This window comes from Medicago truncatula, chromosome 1 (assembly GCF_003473485.1).
Source record: "Medicago truncatula cultivar Jemalong A17 chromosome 1, MtrunA17r5.0-ANR, whole genome shotgun sequence".
NCBI lineage: Eukaryota > Viridiplantae > Streptophyta > Magnoliopsida > Fabales > Fabaceae > Medicago > Medicago truncatula.
In genome coordinates, this window is record NC_053042.1 from 35,162,519 (window position 1) to 35,183,182 (window position 20,664).

A 20,664-nucleotide genomic window follows, 5' to 3' on the forward strand; every position below is an offset into this window, starting at 1 on the left:
CTAATCTTTGTTTACAGATATTAATCAATCACACATTAGTATTACAATTAAATCAATCACACATTAGTATTACAATTAAATTGTTCATCGTTTAGTCATGGATCAAATTCTTATATATTATTTGTTAGTGATTATTGTTGAGAAAATCAATGAAAACCTCGTTAAGACATTTCACCAAATACTTTGAGTGACAAATATACAACATTGATTCATTGTATTATTTCAAGTTTTAAACTACCACATTGAACTTAAATCTAGTCTAAACAACATTAAGAATGCAAACATTTGATCATTTACCACAAAAAAAATCAAAATTTACATAAACCCTAAATACTAACATTTTACCAATTTAAAAATAAATCTTACATTAAAACAAACAAACACAATGCAAAGGGATCATGGACACTTACTTACAGTTGAAGTTGATTTGCTTGAAGTTGAAAAAATTGATTTGCGGGAGTATGAAGTGAGAAATGTTGATATTTTGAAGGAATGAGTTAACTGTTGTTGCTGTTCTGGAAGAAACCAAAATACAACAAAATTTAAACGCCGTTGGAAACACTTAGGGAGCAACAGTTAATTGCCGCTCGCTCCATAAGAGACATTTAGGTATTTTCAAGGTATTAAAGAGTAATTTTTGAAGTTAAAATAGCAATTTTCGAGTATTAATCCAACACATTAGGGAATGTGTAGGTCCAAGTTAAATAGTCCATTGGGCTATGAGTCCAAACCCATTACCCAACAACCCGTTATCATTATAACTGGTATAAAAGCGTTTCCTTCAGAGTTCACAACAGAGGTAGAAGAACCCTAACAGCATCCTTGAGAGGTGAGAAGCAGCCGCGAGCAAGAACCAGATCGAGCAAGTTTCACTGCAATCATGGTGAAAACCCTAACCCTATCTCTTTCTCTTTCTCTTCGATTCACTCTTCTTCTTCTACTGTTAATTTCGCATTGTTGAATTTGAATGATGAATTTGATTGATTTTTCAGGCGGATGTTGAACCAGAGGTAGCAGCACAAGGAGTGCCAAAGAAGAGAACATTTAAGAAGTTCAGTTTCCGTGGTGTTGATCTCGATGCTCTCTTGGATATGTCCACTGATGAACTTGTCAAGCTTTTCTCTTCTCGTGCACGTAGAAGGTATACTTTTGAATTTAATTGATATTCGTTTGTTTTTCATTTTAATTTGAATATATGAATCAAGGAAGATGGTGCTGTGATGATTAAGTGAAATAATCTCGTTAATCTGATTTATTATGCAGATAATTTTCATATCCATTCATTACTTTCTGAGCACCATTTTCTTCATTTTTGGGTTATTTGCCAATATGTTAATTATTTTAGGTTACTTATTTCATTTTGTTTTATTTTATGGGATTAATAGATATATTAGCATCAGATCTAGGTAAACTTTTGACGAAATGTGATGAAATGAGTTTGAAGATTTGATTTTTATGTATTATTTTTGTTTTGTTCGTTGTTTATGTATCTACTACTTCTATTATATTATTCATATTAAGGACTCGTTAATTTCTTTTGAAATCCATGTCTCATTTTCACATTTACATTTAACAACATGTTCATTTCAGGTTTCAACGTGGTTTGACCCGCAAACCTATGGCACTCATCAAGAAGCTCCGCAAGGCGGTGAGTTATCTATTTATTTATGTAATTGTTCAGTCAATTTGTTAATTCAGGGAATTAATTCATTTTAGTGGTTAGAGTTGTAAAAGGAATTTGGAAAATTGTAGGATTTGTTAAAAAAAGTAGAGTAATGTTCTAATGGTGAGCAATTTGGAAATTGTTTAGGGTTTAGGGGATGGATTGATTTGATAATCACCATTGATCTGCGATAAATATATTATAGTTTGTTTGCATTTGCCTTCGAATTTTCTGGGTGCTGTGATGATGTTATGAAATAATCTCGTTAATCTGATTTATTATGAGGATAACTCTCATATCCATTCATTACTTTCTGAGCACCCTCTTTACTTGCTCTAGATTTTTTTTTTTTTCTTACATCATTTGTCAACAATACACTATCTTAAATCTGGGGGTAAACATTTGAAATTAAAAGATATATGGTCACGAATATCTCATTAACAGATACATTCGGCTGCTGTTATTTTATTAATCGTGACTTGTTTCAATAATCATTGTGTATCATTTTAAATTTTACCTATGTTCATTGTGTATCTAACAAGTTGTGTTGGGCAATGTTGTGTTTGATTTTAATTACAAGTCAGTTTAATTCAATAACTGTGGTCTGTAGGCTTGTGTACCCAATTTGTGTATCATTGGGTATCATTTTAAACTTTAGATATGGTCTGTATGATTGTGTACCCACGTTGTTTGAGGTAATGCTGTGTTCATTTTAATCACACTCTGTATATTGTGACAGAAAAGAGAAGCTCCACCTGGTGAGAAGCCAGAACCTGTGAGGACTCACCTCCGTAACATGATCATTGTACCTGAGATGATCGGTAGCATCATTGGTGTCTACAATGGAAAGACCTTCAACCAAGTTGAAATTAAGCCTGAAATGATTGGTCACTATTTGGCTGAATTCTCAATCTCTTACAAGCCTGTTAAGCATGGTAGGCCTGGTATTGGTGCCACTCACTCCTCCAGGTTTATTCCTCTCAAGTGAAGATCGTCATCGATGCCCCTCTATCTTTTAATGCAAACTTTTGCTTGTTTTACTGGAACTATTTAAATGCTCCATTTCTATTTGATATTGTTATGACAATAGGATATCAGTGAACTAAAGTTTTGGGTTTAAATTGTCTATTTATGAGCTTTTTGGAGTTTTTGTTTCCTCTCGATTTAATATGGTTTATAGATCATTGGATATTGTTAGTGTTCACCATGAAGGCTGAAATTTTTTATAGTGGGTGACATGACTTAAATCTTACCAATCGTACCATGATTGAATTTGGTAGACAAGTTGGATCCTGATGCTATGGCCACTGGATAGCAGTGAAGTAATATGGTTAGTATAATTGTCTAGTTCTTTTGGCCACGGCGCACAAGTTTGCTTTCCAAACATCTGTTGTAGAAATAATGAACTAGAGGATCCAACTATGTTTAGTCCAAATGAAAGATATGCTGTGAAATCAATTGTATCTTTAAACTTTTTTCTACCTCATCAAAAAATTAGAATCATTAAAATTTTTAACTGGTGTAAATCCATTGCTGACCAACCTTAAGGCTACTATTAATTTTATCGTTCATCTCTTCAGCAAAATTCATTTTTTCATCTAGCAAACTGTTATCTTGCTCTCAAACTTTTATCTCCTCCCTCCCTCCCCTTCAAATCTGCAAACAAGTCTAATATTTCAGTGCACTGGCCGAGCAAAGGACAAGCGTAAAGTTATAAATGAGTTGTTTTTTTTTTTTTGTCTACGTATTGTGGAGATACTTGAGAGCTAAGCTTCATTGCGAACGAGCTCAACAAAAGTCACCCAATGTGATTGTAGTAGTTGTTTTTGGTGAATTTTAATTGTTATACAATAAGAACGAATTTAAAATATTCTTAAGAAAGCACCATTACTCCCAAAATAGAAGAGCACAAATTTTCATGTATTTGCCCTTCGATTTTCAAAGAAATTGTTTTTGCAACCCATCTTGCAAAAGAAAACACCATATTATTGTCTTTTTATTAGAGAAAATAATTTTAATAATTCAAAAGTTCGACCGAATGGTTTGTGAGTCTGATTAAATTGTTTCAGTTAAAATTTGAACTCAAATTTGATCTATCCCTAACTCCAGTTTTTTAAAAGAACACATTTGTAAAAAAAACTAAACCTCTCACTCTTTGCTAAAAGATTAAGAGAGCCAAGTTGCCAAGAAACTATCATTAATTGGTTGTATCTTGCATCATTGTGTAATGAATAATGCGTGCTAAGTGGTGATTCCTGATTTGACCGAATTAATATTCTTGCTTAGTCTACCACCACTGATGATAATGATAGTGGATCCATACGTAGTATTTGTTCCATCAAAGGTTATAAACTTTTCCTAAATCATCATCAATATGTGGGAAAAAGAAGTCTTCCCTCAATCATATCATTATTAGAAATTAAAGCATTATCATGGATCATGGATGTAGCCTTGATTTTTATTACTAAAGCATATCCAAAATTGGGCAGGTCAGCATATCTAAATCTGCACTAACGCGTGTGCTAGTTGAAGATACGTGGATAAGGACGATTGAGCCTTATAAATTATAATATTTTTTTTTTTATCAATAAACATTGTGATTAGAATTCATCCTTTTGATCTGTCTTATTTTTCAGCTTGTGCAAACTAATTTAAACAAAAAAATATATATATTATTCATAAGGATCAAGATAGTTTATGATAAGATAGTTTATGAAGATACAATTTTCATTAGTGAGAATCTATGAATTAATATAAAAGTTTATTTATTTGCAAAAGTTATTTTTCATAAACAAGCTAATCTAAACAGGCTAATTAGATGTCTGGGGTTCGAACCCTGTATATATTATGCAATATTTATGACCAACTGAGATAAACTATGGGACAGTCTTATAATATGAACCCATGAGCTTATCTCGGTTGATAGTGACATTGCATAATATATACGGGGATCGGAGTTCGAACCTCGTACATTCTAATTATTCATCTTAAAAATGAATTTCTAACCACAAAGTTATTTAACAAAAAATATATATATTTTATGATCAATCACACATATATTTTTTTTTTTTTTTAACGTAATACAAAAAATGGGCAGACAAACATTTACGCTAGTACAAATAGAATCAATATCTTAATGATTTTGGTATTATAGTAGAATGTAATCCTTGCAATCATATTTTGATACTTAACTATTTGATTCTTGACCAAAATCTTAGATGATTTTTCAAACATTTGGAATGTTATATACAATGAACCTCATTAATTATCAGCTTTTTTTTTATAATCAAGTATCCAATTTCCATTTGTTAATGAGACTTATTGTGTGTAGTATAATATTGCACATGTTAACAAAATCGTTATCATAAATTGCAGAATATAGTCAATAGTTCAAATATATTTCCCATCCCTCAATTTTTTTCGTAGAAAATGTTAAATGAAGCAAGTGATTACAAAACATCAATGATTTGCAAGCATTTGGGGTCAAAAGATTGAATTTATTCTCCAACAATATTGATATTGGACCCAATGAAACTATGATCGAGCATGAATGCCCATATTGGTCCCCTTGCAACTCACATGTTCTGTTGAAAAACCAATAGAACACTTCTATTAGTAGCTTACAATAACAGAAGGAAGCTTGCAATGTAGCTAAGGCAAATCAAGAATGGTCCTACTTTAAGTTATTTCTTTTTGTCTTTGAATGAGAAGATGCTAGTTTTTCAAAAAAGAAATAATTGTATAAATGCAGTGTTTGTTACACAGAATCAACTAAAAACTTTAAAAAAAAAAAAAAAAAAAAAAAAAAAAACATTTATAAAATAACTTGTCACTATTTCAAATATTTTTATTTCGAAAACCTTTATTATTAGCATGGTGATTATGAATTTTAGATGAACATCAAGAAATAGATTTAGTGCATTCCCGTGAACTTGAATACCCCTTGCCAGTTAACTATTGATGTGTTTGTTTCTTTTAAAGTCACACGTCGAACGTGCATTCACGTGAACTTGAATACCCATTGCCAGTTGCAACGATTTCATGATGATGTGTTTGTTTCCATGATAGTCACGTTTTGAACTTGCGTTCACATGAATTTGAATCCCGCTGACCGCGGTTAGTTTACTAATGATGTGTTTGTTTCCATCAAGGTCACAACTCGAACGTGCATTCACGTGAGTTTGAATACCCCATGCCAGTTGCCACAATCGGTTTCCTAATGATTTCTTTGTTTCCATCATAGTAACACTTTGAATTTGCATTCACGTGAATTTGAATCCTCGTGACCGCAGTCAGTATACTAATGACATTTTTGTTTCCATCAAAGTCACACTTCAAATGTGCATTCATGCAAATTTGAATACCGCTAACCACAATTGGTTTACTAATGATGCTTTTGTTTCCATCAAAAGTCACAATTCAAACGTGCATTCACGTGAAATTGAATACCCCTGGCCACAATAAGTTTACTAATGATGTGTTTGTTTCCATCATAGTCACGCTTTCAACGTGCATTCACGTGAAATTGAATACCCCTGTCCACAATCGGTTTACTAATGATGCATTTGTTTCCATCATAGTCAGACTTTCAATGTGCATTCTCGTGATTTTGAATCCCCCTAACCGCAGTCTGTTCACTAACGATGTGTTTGTTTCCATTATAGTCACCTGAAACGCGCATTCACATACATATTTTAATCCTTCACAGCCGCTGCATCGTGAAGCAGCAATAATATATCCTTGTATGTCACACCTCTACAAAAGGAAGCTTCACATTGAATGTGCAGCAATAACACTATAGAAAGTATGTTTTCCAAACGCAACAACTAGCTTAAGCTGTTTTAACACCCAAAGATAACCATACTATGTATATGCCACTTAGATTATGTGATACTTATAGTTACTAGAATCAATTGCTGTGATGTATCACTACGACAATCAATTTGCTAGAGCCTTGATTCGAAAAACAAAATTGAAAGAACTCAGCCATTTTCCAAAGACAATTTCCATTAATTTAGAGAACCCTGAAATGTTTAATGACATACTTAAGAAAAATAAAATTGTTCTTACGAATTGAAACTATCCAATTTTACATACTCCTGCACTTAACCAGTGATCTTCATCACTCCCTCTAAATAAACGACTCCCCAACCAAGCTACCCAAAAGGCAAAATCTGCAGTCCTGCTCGCATCACTTGAAATATGTACAGAAACATCTCAAGCCAATCACATAGAGGTCTTCACAAATTGAATGTGACTCTCCATGTAGTTCATGCATTTGCAGGTTGTGTTGGTACCTTGGCGTGATTATGCTCGCCTTCATAGGTAACCATTAGCATAGTAGGCTCATCCAAGCACCTCTCAACATGCTTCCTAGCAGGGCAGCCTCTCATGCTGCTGCATTTATAATAGCCCCTGAAGAAACAAAATTAAGAGATTACAATCAGTTTCATCACACATAAAACTTGTAGAGTTGTAGTTCACATTTCACCTTCATTTAATTGACAATAATGTGCAAATAATGAAGCATAAATTTTGCTACTAAGGTTAAGATTGAGTTTACACCTAGAATATCAAAATTGCCAAATTGATTTCTCAAACATGTTTTCAAGTTAAAAAAAAGGGGCTATTGAACAAATGGAACTGTCAATATGATATTTGTAATGAAAAAATGAAGAGCTACAAGTTGACAGTGCATAAAAACATTCAAGGACCTTCTCAACGACTTAAATTCTATACAACGTACTCATCAACCAGAATACCAACTAAGAACAAATTACAAACATGGACAAAGGAATATATTAGCAGAACTCCAATCAACATATTACATATCCACACATAGACCAAAATTATTTAAATCCCCACAGGCTAGTACATCAATCAGATCATGTCAACATACTTTAAGATAAAATCATAAATGTACACCAAGCAGCGTAACGAAATAGTTCAGAAGTTTTATAAAATTATTGTTTATCACAACACATTCATATTTATTTGCTCCTTGAATCAATAAAATTAAATCTCAAATGGCACAACGGTTGGGCATACCTAGGGTGAGGAGAGCCCTTGATAGGCTTCTGCCCGTACTTCCTCCACGAGTAATCATCAGGAGGGATATCCGCAAGCTTGTTGCTGATAGCAGGCACCTTAATTGATCTCTTCACTCTATGCTTCCTGTCAAGAACACATAAAGTTATTAATATGATATTATAATGGTTTCTTAAACCTTTAAAGTAACAGAAATTAACCATTAATGTAGCAACCATAAGAATTACCTTTTCTTTGAGCAATGACATTTAGAACTGCTACTACATTTCAAGCTTCCCTCATCACCTCTAGCAGAACATTTCCTCTTGTGCTGTGAATTCTGATCTGAAGAGATCGGAGCTCCTATCAAATGGAAGGAACTTCCATCAACGTTTGCTACGCTTCCGTCTATGCTCAAGGAGGAAATGAAAGACCTAGTAGACGACATTGTTGGTGTGCTGCTAGTAGCCTTGTCAAAATTAAGGCTTATGCCGCTGGTGTTCCTTCGGAACATCATTTCAGCTTGATGCTTCATTTGTTGCTGCTGTTGCTGCTGCTGCATCAACAACCTTTGTTGCTGCAGCTGCTGCTGGTGATGATGCTGTTGCTGCGGCTGATAGAATTGATAGTGAGTTGATGCAGCTTGTTGAGCAAGGTGAAGCGGACTTTTCCCGTTCGAACTCAATTCCAAAGAAGGGTTTCCAAGAGAAAGTGGATTTCTTAGGGTTGAACCAAGTTCCTGAACTGAATTTTGAGGATAGGTAGTTTGAGTAAAGTGAACATTTTTGGTGTGATGGTTGATGATGTTTCTTTTGCAATTTGGGTTGTCTAAGAAAGCAGTTTGAGGATAAGGAACATTTTGAAGATTTTTAAGCTTCCTAACTCTTGAATGATCCAAACCATGAAGCAAAGACACAACTTTCTTGAACCTATTCACAGCTTCACCAGTTTCAACAGTTAAATTCCTATGATGAACTTGATCCCTTGGTTGAGACAACATACTTAGAACTCTATGACAGCTTTCAACAGCTGTTCTGCTTGCTTGTTCAACTTCTTCCATTTTAGCCTCTCTCTTTCTATCTATAACAAAATTCAGAAAATAAAAATATTTAAAAAAAAAAAAAAAACTAAGTCCCTAAATCAAAAGAAGAACACACCAAAACACAAAGAAAGCATCTCATTTATCCACAAATATATCAGACATTGATTCTCATGTGGAAGATAAAAATACCCAGATGAAAAAAATCCCATTTTTCACCAGACAATGAACCGCAAAAATAGGATTTTTATTTTTAGTTAAAGTTACAAAATTTCAGTTCATAAGAAGATAAAGGTTGAATTTTTTTTTGAAACAAAAAAGACCCATGAATCAGAATCAACTAATAGTGCCTTTCAACATTACATTAAAAAGACCAAAGATAAAAAATAAAAAAAAATAAAAAAAGACCCAATTTTCATGTGACAAAAAAAACCAACAAAAAAATATCAAAGTGCAGACAAACCTTGATGAACTTGTGTTGTCAAACCCTAGAATCTTGTTGCTGTTGTTGTTGTTGATGTTTCCATGGGTTTGAGATTGAAGGTGTGAAGAGAGGACTTTGGTTTCTTTGAGAATTCACACAACCATCACACACACACACACACACACATAAGAATACAAAGGTTCTAACTTTAGACTAAAAACATTTATAAATAAAAGTCCTAAGAAACAAGCAAAAAATAAAACAATTTTATATTTGTAGCTATACTCTAGTGAGAGAGAGAGAGAGGGGAAAAAAAGATGAGTTAAGAGTTTAAATAAGAAAAAAACACACACAAGAAGAGAGAGAGAGAGAGAGCATGAGAAACAGCTTGAGAAATGAAACTGCTGTCTCTGTCACAGATTTGAAGGTGGGACCGACATGAAGACCTTTGTTATTCTTTTTCTTCCCTTGTTTCAGCTTTAATTAATATTTTTTTAGACCTACCCATTTCAGCTTCACTTTTACTACTTTTACTTCTTGATTCAATTTATTACACTGTGTTTCTGATTTTTTTTATTGGTTTGAAATTTTGGATTTACCTTCCTTAAAAAAAAAATAGTTTTGGATTTACCTTATATGATGTGTTCTTTCAATGTTCAAAAGTAAGTTTATCTTGACTGGAGTAAACTAGTAAACTGGTTAAGTTTAATTTCTTTCACAAAATTTTGAATGGGCTAAGGTTAATTTTTTTAATCAATTTTAAATATAAAGTAAAAAGTCGAATGTATTTAATATGAATTTTGAACCAACCGTATTTTTTTTTATAACAAAAGAGTGCATGCATTTTTATTTAAACTTTTCTAATTAGTATTTTAGAAATTGGCTAAATATAGTGATTTTGTTCATCTATGTATTATGTGCTGTAAACGCGTTTAAAATCGGTTACACGCATGTATTTCAGTGAGATGAATGTGAGTTCAAAAATTTATTAGGTTAAATACACGCGTTTAAAATCTGTCATATACGCCACAAAGTAATGAATGCGGGTTCAAAATTTTATGAAATTGAGCCGACGCACTTAAAACCTGTTACATAGGTCACTATGTACAGTCAAATATATTTAACCCGATTTTGAACCAAAGACATTTGATTTTTTCCCGTATATCTATAACAAAAGAGATTATGAATTCTTATTTAACCTTCTCTGTTTTATATTGTAAGAATTGGCTAAATATTGGTAGTAATGCCTAACATATACTAGTGAATTTTTTTTCCTCCATGTATTATATGTATTTCAATGAGTTGAAAACACGCGTTATAAATCTACCATATACGCCACAAAGTAATGAATGCGGGTTCAAAATTTTATGAAATTGAGCCGACGCGCTTAAAACCTGTTACATAGATCACTGCAGACAGTCAAATATATTTAACCTAAATTTCGAACCAAATACATTTGATTTTTTCCCGTATAATTATAACAAAAGAGATTATGAATTTTTATTTAAACTTTGCTATTTAATGTTGTAAGAATTGGCTAAATATTAGTAGTCATGCCTAGCATACCACTGAATTTTTTCCTCCATGTATTATGTGTATGTGAAGGCGTTTAAAATCGGTTACATGTATTTCAGTGAGATGAATGCGAGTTCAAAATTTATTATGTTGAAAACACGCATTTAAAATCTTCCATATACGCCACAATGTAATGAATATGGGTTCAAAATTTTATGAAATTGAGCCAACGCGCCTAAAACCTGTTACACATGTCACTGTAAATAGTCAGATATATTTAGTCCAAATTTCGAACCAAATACATTTGATTTTTCCCCGTATATTTATAACAAAGGAGATTATAAATTCTTATTTAAACTTCTCTTTTTAATATTGTAAGAATTGGCTAAATATTGGTAGTCATGCCTTTCATATACTAGTGAATAATTTTTTCTATGAACACGTTTAAAATCGGTTACATGTATTTCAGTGAGATGTACGTGAGTTCAAAAAATTATTATGTTGAATACACGCGTTCAAAATATGGGTTCAAAATTTTATGAAATTGTGCTAGCGCGCTTAAAACTTGTTACATAGGTCACCGTAAATAGTCAAATATATTTAGTCCGAATTTAAACTAAATACATTTGATTTTCCCCCGTATATTTATAACAAAAGAGATTATGCATTCCTATTTAAACTTCTCTATTTAGTATTTTAGAAATTGGTAAAATATTAGTAGTCATGTTTAGCCAAACTATTAAATTTGTTTCCAAGTATTATATGTTTGTGAATGTGTTTAAAACCATTTACATATATTTCAGTGAGATGAATGTGAGTTCAAAACTTTGTGGCGTGTTCAATACCTATCACATACATCAGTGTGTAATGGATGTGGATTCAAAATTTTGTGAAATTGAACCAACACACTTAAAATCATAGGTCATTGTAAATAGTCAAATATATTTAGACCGAATTTCAAACAAAATACATTTGATATTTCTTTTTATATTTATAGCCAAATATAGTATGAATTCTTATTTAAACTTTTAATATTTTAGAAATTGGTAAAATAGTAATAGTCATGCTTAGCCTATACTATTGAATTTTTTTCAAGTATTATTTGTTTGTGAATACGTTTTAAAACGGTTATATATTTTTCAGTGAGATGAATGTGCAAATCGAGATTGGATCCTCTCCTTTCCCCTCATTGTCTCTTTCTCCCTCCTTCATCAAGTTATGTCTATCTCTCACTTGATATCCCCCCCCCCCCCCCCTCTCTCTCAAATCCATGAACGTGAGCTCATAAATTTGTGACATTGCATTCATGCGTTGAAAATTTGTCACATATGTCATTGTGTAATGAATCTGGGTTCAAAATTTTGTGAAATTGAACCAACATGCTTAAAGTATGTTACATTTTTTTTTAGAGCCGCGTAAAGTATGTTACATGCATCACGATATAATGAATGTAAATTCAAAAAATTTGTGAAACTAAATCAACACATACATAAACATGTTGATAGGTTGTGATTGTATAGGATTACAATTAAGGTTGTAATTTCTTAAGTTATCATTGTTTGATTGTTCGACGAGTTTGATATAAGAAATAATCTTGATCTTGTCTATTTTCAAAGAAGTATGGCCTGACTTAGACTTGAAGTGTATAGGATTACAATTAAGGTTGTGATTTCTTAAGTTATTATTGTTTGATATAAAAGATAATCTTCATCTTGTCTATTTTCAAAGAAGTATGGCCTGACTTAGACTTGATGTAGACTAATGTAGTCAACTTAGCCTATTGATGGACTTATTTGACAAATGTACTAAATGCATCGTCAAATAATAATATATGTAGAGATTCATATCCACATGAATTGTTGTTTCTAATAGGCAATTAAACTATGTTTATTTAAAAATTAAAATGGAGGTGTTTGCATTCATAGTTGGTTTGCAGATCAAATTAAATAAATACTTAATTCAGAATGATGACAGGAGCTTAAGATGGTTTGAATCCTCTTTATGTTCCTGCTTGGTAATGCTAGGTCCTAAACAAAAAAATAATTTGATACCTTTGCTCATGACAATTTAAAAAATAGACCAAGATCAAATTCTTGGTTCAAGGTACGGTTTCTATAATATAAAACTCTAATTTCTTAGGTGAAATTGATATTATCAAAAGTTTGATTAAGCGTTAATATATTAGCCGCACTAATTAATTCCCTATATCTATATAAATTAGTTAGAGAACATTGTGCCTAGTTCCGGTTACAAGACCTAGTGGTAATAATGAATTACAACATAAAATTAAGGCTAAAATATGGTTTTAGTCCCTGTAAATATGCCTCGTTTTGGTTTTAGTCCCTGGTAAAAAAATAATTTGTTTTTGGTCCCTGCAAAATTTTTTGTTTTTGAAAATAGTCCCTGACCCCACTTTTGTGATGATTTGCATACGTGACACATTATAACTGAACCAATTTTATAGTTTTTGGTCCCTGCAAAATATTTTATTTTTAAAAAAGGTCCCTGCAAAATTTTTTGTTTTTGAAAATAGTCCCTGGAGGGACTATTTTCAAAAACAAAAAATTTTACAGGGACCAAAAACAATTTTTTTTTTACCAGGGACTAAAACAAAAACGAGGCATATTTGCAGGGACTAAAACCATATTTTAAGCTAAAATCAATTAGAGTTTATCATGCAATGAAAGCATATAACCACAAGGTATAATGAAGAAGCATAGTTCAAATTACCTTAACAGAGGACTTATAGATTATATGGTTCAAACAATATCATACAAGTTCATCATTAAATCTAAATCTAATGAGTTTAGCTACTTATCATATTAATAAACAACATAATCAAAAGGTTAAAGAGCTACACACACAAATAGAATAGCAAAGGTCTTCAATCTTGTTGACAAGGGATGGAAATTTCCACTTTAGGTCAATGACATCACACTTTATGTCTATGGATCGTCAAAATTTGAAACCCTTCTATTTAGGCGAGTGCTTGCTTAAGTAAATCGGATTTTACATTATACATGCGCACCCCGTACAACATCACACGCGTTGCGCGTCTCGCTAAATGATAAATGTGCATGTTGCACACAAAAGCACGCATGTCGTGCACATGATTGAGGCTAACACATTTGAACTATGTTTCATTTTGCACGTTGCTCACTAGACTTACAAGCGGGACACATGCGTTTGAGACTCCTTACACTTTACAACTTCGCTCTTCATGAAAAAATAACCTTTGTCATGTGATCGAGACATAATTTCCCCAAGTTTCTTGGACTTCATCTCTTTATTATGATTGGTATACCTTTGCAACATCCACAAGGTATCTTCTAATCGGATCAAACCATTGGTCTATACTAAAAAGACTATAATACCATATTGAGTCGTGTGATTAGTGAAATACAAGACTCACTATAACATTAATATTTATGATGCAGTTATATTAATAAATGATAATGGGTAAAAATGGATTTTAGATAAAATAACAAGGGTAGAAATAGAAGAAAAAAAATGATAAGCTATAAGCTCAAACGCTATTTGAAATAACGTTTAGAAAATAAGCTAAAAGCTCCTGAAATAAACTATAAGCTCGTTATAATAGAATTGTTACCAAACATAACTTTTTTTGTTAGATAAGCTTATAAGCTATCTGCTATAAGCTATAAACTAGTGTTTTGGCCTTGCCAAACATAGCCGTAACATTGAGCATTTTTATTACTGCACTTCATAGATAGATCCAAACATATTATAAGACACTTACTAGTGTCTCCCACCGAAGCATTCAATAGCATACATGTTCGATCCTTCAAATCAATAACAAACATTTTCATCTTTTGCATCTCGTCAAACGTATGACGAGGACACCTCTTAAGAAGTAAATTTAACTTCTCCCATTCATCATAGAAAAATGATAGATAAATACTTCATTGTTAATAGTTCTACTTAGTACCTTCTTTAAAAAAAAAAGTTCTACTTAGTACCTATATTGTTCTGGTTTAAGGAAGAAAGGATGGTGATACTTCATTGTATCTATCTCGTAAAATGAAAGATAAATAATTCTACTTAATACACATTTTGTTTTGGTTTAAGGAAGGATAACTAGTAATACTTCATTGTTTAGTAGGAATCCGTAGGTTGAAAATCTAACTCAATATTGTTTTATAGGCCTACTTTCCTAAGTATATCTCACATTAACCTAATCCACTTTATAACTCTGAAAGACCTTATAAAGTGTGTGTATAGTATGATCTTGAATGTTTATTTAAAATTGTCTCAAATTTACAACAAAGTACATTTATGTGACAATGAAGTGAACAAATATCGTGACCAACCTACTCGTTTGAGGTGATACATACATGTATCCTAGAAAAAGTGTGGCTAAAAGTATGAGCTATCTTCTCTAAGCCTGTCCCGCTTGCATGGAAGATGTAAGTTAGTCAAGTCTGTAAATGGGACGAGATGATGATCTGAGCAACCTCTTTAGAAAGATATTTTTTTTTTCTTCTGAAAAATATGCAAAGCTAAAAATTTATTCTTTTTCGTTACTTGAGGACAAGCAACAATTTAATTTTGGGATTGTGATGACAAGTCGTCTTATGTTATTAGCATATTTTTCAAACATTTTTATTTAAATTTTGATCCAAGATAGAGGAGTTTTAGAGCAATTGCCTATTTTTTTCCAGAACATTTTGTAATGTTTTCATATCGATTCATGTAATTATAGTTTTCCCAAAACATATCAATTTTAAGGTGTTTTGATGTAATTTAAGAAGAAATCATGCAAAACGACAAAGCAAAGCATCTTGAAGATTCGTGAAGAAATGGAAAGATAGCGAATGAAGATTCAAGAGGCCTCTAAAGACATTACAAGAAGGAGAAATTCTATTTCAAATTCCAAGACAAGTTATATGGAAGAAAACACCCAAAATATGAAGAAACATATGATTACGTGCGAAAAAACACACTATTGCGCCCCCAAATGTGATCCAGGCGCTCTCAGGAGTGAAAAAATACACTCATGCTCCCCTGAGTGTTTGCCATGCACCCTTGGGTTCACAAAACACACTTTTGCGCCCTCCTCCAGTGAGTCATGTGCGTGCCCGGGTTTGTTATTTTGGAAAATAACTGCTTTTTGCTACTTTTTGGTGAAAAAATCCAATTTTAAGGCCCAAACCTAGGTGAAAACTTTGCCTGTAAATACAATCCTCTCGTTCATTATTTTTCATTTAGAATGAAGCGGTTTAAAAGAAAAGCAAGTACTAGAAGCTTCACGAGAAATACAACTCCTCTCATTCAAATTTTACACTTATGTGTAAAATACCATTTAAATTTTACACTTTCAAATTGATCTCTAAATCATTAAACTTCAAAAATATGTTGCTCCAATTGATCTCTAAATATTTTGTAACGATTATTGTCAATTTCTAGAGCAAATATATTTCTATAGTTTTGAATCTTTTGCATTGCCAATATCTTCATACTCCCAAATAATTATAAAGAATAGCAACTAAATATTTCATTATTTGGAGACTTTGTATCTAAGACCATCATGTTAAAGAAGATTAACAAGTTAATGATTTTTTTTGTTTATTTACCTTTTTTTTTGTCAAGTAATCCAGCAACTAAATTCACATACTTTAAAATGTAAAGAAGTAGGTTCTCCGAAGTTTGAATTTAACGCCTGAATATATTATACAATGTTCTTAAAAATTAAGCTAAACTCAAGGTCACTTTATTTACTCAATTTTATTTGGTAAAAAAATCACAAATGTTTGACCAAAAAAAAATCAAAAAAAAAATAAAATCACAAATGTACTATAATTTTTTTTAAATAAAGTGATTTGACAAAATCAACCAACGAAATAGAAACAAGTGTAAAAGTAGAGACGCGTATCCCAAGGCAGTGCTCACTTGACTCGACTACTCTTTCTTACCGTACGCTTGCTTGATGCTAGCGTGCGCCATGGGAATACCGTTCGATTGGCAACTCACTGACATGGAAGTGAAGTAAGGGCCCAGTCGTTGACTTTTTTGGTAACATAGCCTCTTGCCTTTGTTGCAAAGTGGGTTTGTGTAATCAAGTGGATTATTACTTTGATTATCCAAAGCGTGACATAAATATTTTCACTTCATCCTCCAATGCCACAACTATTATGTTGGATTTGACCAATCTTGCACTAAACCAAATCTATAACTAAACTCACATTAGTCTAGTGATTGCTCACTCATCTTCTCATTATTTTTTTTATTATCCTCTCTCTTCCGAGCTCTAATTTAGGGTAAAGAGATTCACATTTTATTATTTGAGAAATTATAACTTATCCCTTTAAGGCACAAGTTAATGAAACAATTATATCGAATTAATTCATTGTAATGTGTACATTACATTTAATATTTAGCTTTTTAATGAGTTGAATGTACAAAATTTGATAAAATATTTCTTTTTTTAGGTTTCTTAACATGTGCCCTGAGGGCACAGGTTAATATTATCCTTATTATTTTTAGGCAAATGCTAACTTGTACCCTCAAGGGCATATATTAAGAAACTCATTATAGAAATATAACATATCAAAAATTGTGCATTCAACTTCTTAAAAGTTGACATATTATGTTTTCCAATGCAAAATTGTTTTTTTTAGGTTGTTTAACATGTGTTGTTAAAGCACAAATTAGCATGACCCTTATTTTTATGGTCTTGTTAACCGGTGCATCCGAGTATTGGTTAAGGAATTCATGAATAGAAATTTTGTTTTGTAAATATAAAGTGTTATTTTTGACCAAATAATAATTACATCACTTTTTTGTTTTGGATGTTAACCAATGTTCTTATGACACCGTTTAGTGTTTTCCTTATTTTTAGTGTGATAGGAAAGGTCAAAGATAAAGGAGCAAGATTGAGAAATCATGGTTTCAATTGAATAGATGAGTAAATAATCAATTTGATCTCTAATTGTGTGAGATGATATTTATATTTTTTTGAATAGTTTTATAAATCAAATTCAAAGATAGATTTGACAACAAAATTGATTAGTGAAAAACATAATTGTTGACTAATGATTGAGAAAATATATGTTTTTCATGTTTTGTTTTGAAATAGACAAAAAATATGATTAGTTAAGCTTTTGTTATTTTGATACATTTAATACTTTAGTAAAAGTTTTTTTGTTTTTGTTTTGAGGTTATACCTTCGTAAAAGATGAAAATGACAGTTTATTCTTCTTAGTTGTGATATATTTAAATTCAAACTTGATTAATTAATTGAAGTGAAAGAAATACAATCATTATGCTATGGTTGGCTTGCACAGGAAGAAACAACCACACTAGGAATTTTATATGTTGATAGCTAGTTTGTCAAAAGAAAAATACTTAACTAGTAAGGTTGCATAAATTATGTGTTTGGTGGTATTTATTTAATTTATATGAAAGTATTGTATGGTCATAATATTTGGTCACCCTATTTGGACACATAATTAAATAAGATAGAAAAAGAAAATAAGTAAATAATATGTATTTTAAAATAATCAAATAATATTTATTTTGGTGTATACGTGTCTAAAAGTGATTGTGATCAGTAAACATTTTCGGGTTAATTTATTTGAATGTAAGCATAAATGGCTGCACTTTACCTAAAAAAAGCATATTTCTGTTGAGGTCATAGAATTTGTCTCATTTAATATCCGAGGTACATACACGCAAGCTTAAATGAATTAAATTTCTATCATACGAAATAATAAATTCCACGTGACTTTATTTTTACTATTATTAATAGATGGTCTGTTAAATGTGAAATTCAAGCCAAATTTTATTTGATTACAAATACAAATGATGTTTGTACAATTTATATCGGTTGAACTTTATATAAAAAGGGAACAAAGATATATGTCGCCACTAAATGGGTTATTTGACTTATTTTGGTATGTTTTGAAATCACCTGTGTTGGGTTTTCACTACAATTCAACAATGTTATTTTGATAACCTCAACTAATTTTACTTTCCTTTTGTTATTAAAAAAAAGTTTCACTACAATTCAGATTCCATATTTTGCTAATTTTGATGATTTTTTTGTCAAAAAAATACAAAAAATATATATCTTCTGCTAATTTTTGTACATATATCTTTGGTATTTGCCAACTAATCATTGCCTCACTTTTCTTCAATCAGTTGACAAATGGCACATGCTAATGCTGTCACTTTATCAGGGCAGGATCTCCTTATTAACAGAATCGATTTTGGAAATTTGGAATGCACACTATTGGTACAATTTGTTTTTTTATGTACCATAAAAATTTAATTAAATTACCGAACAAAAGTAGTATTAGAACATACCAAATTGACATAAATGGAAACATAATGAATTGTTCATCGTATTTACATGATGAATAATTTTTTTTGTTTAAGAAAATAGTGAAATTAATTAATTAAAAATAAAATAAAATAAGATTTTAGAGTTGATTATCTTTGATGGGAAGAACTTACGTGTTCTCATGTTTGGCGCGAACACTAGTTGAGACTCCCTTACACATATCATTAATAGTTAGAATATATACAATCATAACCACTTTCTTTTCTAAGAATTTTTCACAAAAGGAATTTTATCATGCTCTTTCTTCAAATAAATAAAAAACTAAGTACAAGTCATTTTTATCCATTTGATATCGCTCCATCATACATCATATTAAGCAGAGTTTTTTCATGGTCAACCTCCCAATCATTAAACAAATTGATTATTAGTATCACTTTAATAACATTCCCCTGTCTTTCTTTATATATAATATATCATACATCAAATTGATTACTAGTATCACTTTATTTGTCACCTAAATATTTAATGTTTAACACATTCATAATCATGTGGAACTAACCAAACACACTTGAACCCAAAACAAACCACATTATTGCTTTTGGTTAAAAATTGACTTATCATGTTTCACATATCTTCTACTTTTGTCAAATAAACTCTAACGATATTAGCACAATTCAAAAATATTTTCCTAATCATATAGATTTTTTGTCACCCTTTAATTTTTAGGCATAGGGGTTCCAATAATCCAATTTGCTTTGTATTAACCCGAGTCTTTGATTTTTAAGAGAAAAAACACTGATCATTTGTAGTCTAATTGGAAGTTAAGTAAAACATGACAATTTCATCTAAGATTTAAACTCACAATTTGTCTTAAATTAGAGTTCATGAATGAACCACTTGAGTGCACACACTTGTTTCAACGCCAAATGTATTTATTACTTCGTATCTAAATTTATATAGGAAAACAACTTTCGGCGTTGTATAAAAATTCCTCACCTTTGATAAAAAAAATGTTAATACTGCTTAAACCTTTAAACTAATGATATGATATACAAGTGAGACAAATCTTCCATCTCGTACAAGCTAGTTTCTATCATTGTACATGATTGGAAGATCTTTTTGTTTGTGCATTTTAAATCAAAATAACTGTTTAGTGGGAATGTATTTCTAGTTCCATTTGTAGACATGGAAAAGAGCATATCTATGAGAGATTTTATAATCATGTCTAGCTGCGAAATTGGAGATCCCTGCACCCTGCACGACACAGAATGTTGCATTTAGAAGCCGATTTTTTCCTTCCATTTGAAGCATAAAAGACTGCGATTCCACACATACACCACGTTTTGTTCCATCAGCGCATTGTTAAAGTGTATTCCATTGTCCCTCATTTAAATCAAACCAAACACATGAGCATTACTTAACTAAGTCAAAAGCTGGAATAATAAGATTCCAAAGCTTTTGTATGTTCTCCGTTACTTGTGTGTATAAGGCCTATGTTATAAAGTATATAACTTCGATCATAGGGATTAATTTCCAGTCGCATAGCCTCATAGTAATTCTGTAAAGCTTCCGCATAATTTTCTTCAGATTGAGCCGACATCCGTTACGGTCGTCATTCGGTTCAAAGAATCTCCGTTCCAGAACCGTACGTGAGATTTTCATCTCATACGGCTCCTCCTTTATGTGTATAATGA

General features: G+C 31.5%; 2 protein-coding genes and 2 non-coding genes across 5 annotated transcripts; 3 read left to right on the forward strand and 1 right to left on the reverse strand.

The window, feature by feature from the left end:
* The first annotated feature begins 753 nt into the window (after window positions 1-753).
* On the forward strand, window positions 754-2,865 carry LOC25484337 (40S ribosomal protein S15-4). The gene is made up of 4 exons (XM_013613118.3): window positions 754-883; window positions 993-1,141; window positions 1,591-1,648; window positions 2,403-2,865. The coding sequence occupies exons 1-4, from the start codon at window positions 881-883 to the stop codon at window positions 2,649-2,651; spliced, it is 459 nt and encodes a 152-aa protein (XP_013468572.1). The 5' UTR covers window positions 754-880; the 3' UTR covers window positions 2,652-2,865.
* Window positions 1,214-1,296, forward strand: LOC112418817 (small nucleolar RNA U30). The gene has a single exon (XR_003008897.1). It is a non-coding gene; the product is annotated as a small nucleolar RNA U30 (small nucleolar RNA).
* Window positions 1,900-1,982, forward strand: LOC112418815 (small nucleolar RNA U30). Its single transcript, XR_003008895.1, has one exon. It is a non-coding gene; the product is annotated as a small nucleolar RNA U30 (small nucleolar RNA).
* A 3,787-nt stretch (window positions 2,866-6,652) lies between the features above and the next one.
* Window positions 6,653-9,439, reverse strand: LOC25484338 (probable WRKY transcription factor 21). 2 transcript variants are annotated; one of them, XM_013613119.3, is made up of 4 exons: window positions 9,193-9,439; window positions 7,939-8,766; window positions 7,712-7,837; window positions 6,653-7,078 (listed from the first exon to the last, which is right to left on the reverse strand). In XM_013613119.3, exons 2-4 carry the CDS (start codon window positions 8,748-8,750, stop codon window positions 6,934-6,936), a joined length of 1,083 nt encoding a protein of 360 aa, XP_013468573.1. In that variant the 5' UTR covers window positions 8,751-8,766; window positions 9,193-9,439; the 3' UTR covers window positions 6,653-6,933. The 2 variants fall into 2 exon arrangements, with proteins under 2 accessions (XP_013468573.1, XP_024635718.1); XM_024779950.2 differs by having other exon boundaries at window positions 7,939-8,770; window positions 9,193-9,438.
* Window positions 9,440-20,664: the final 11,225 nt, after the last annotated feature.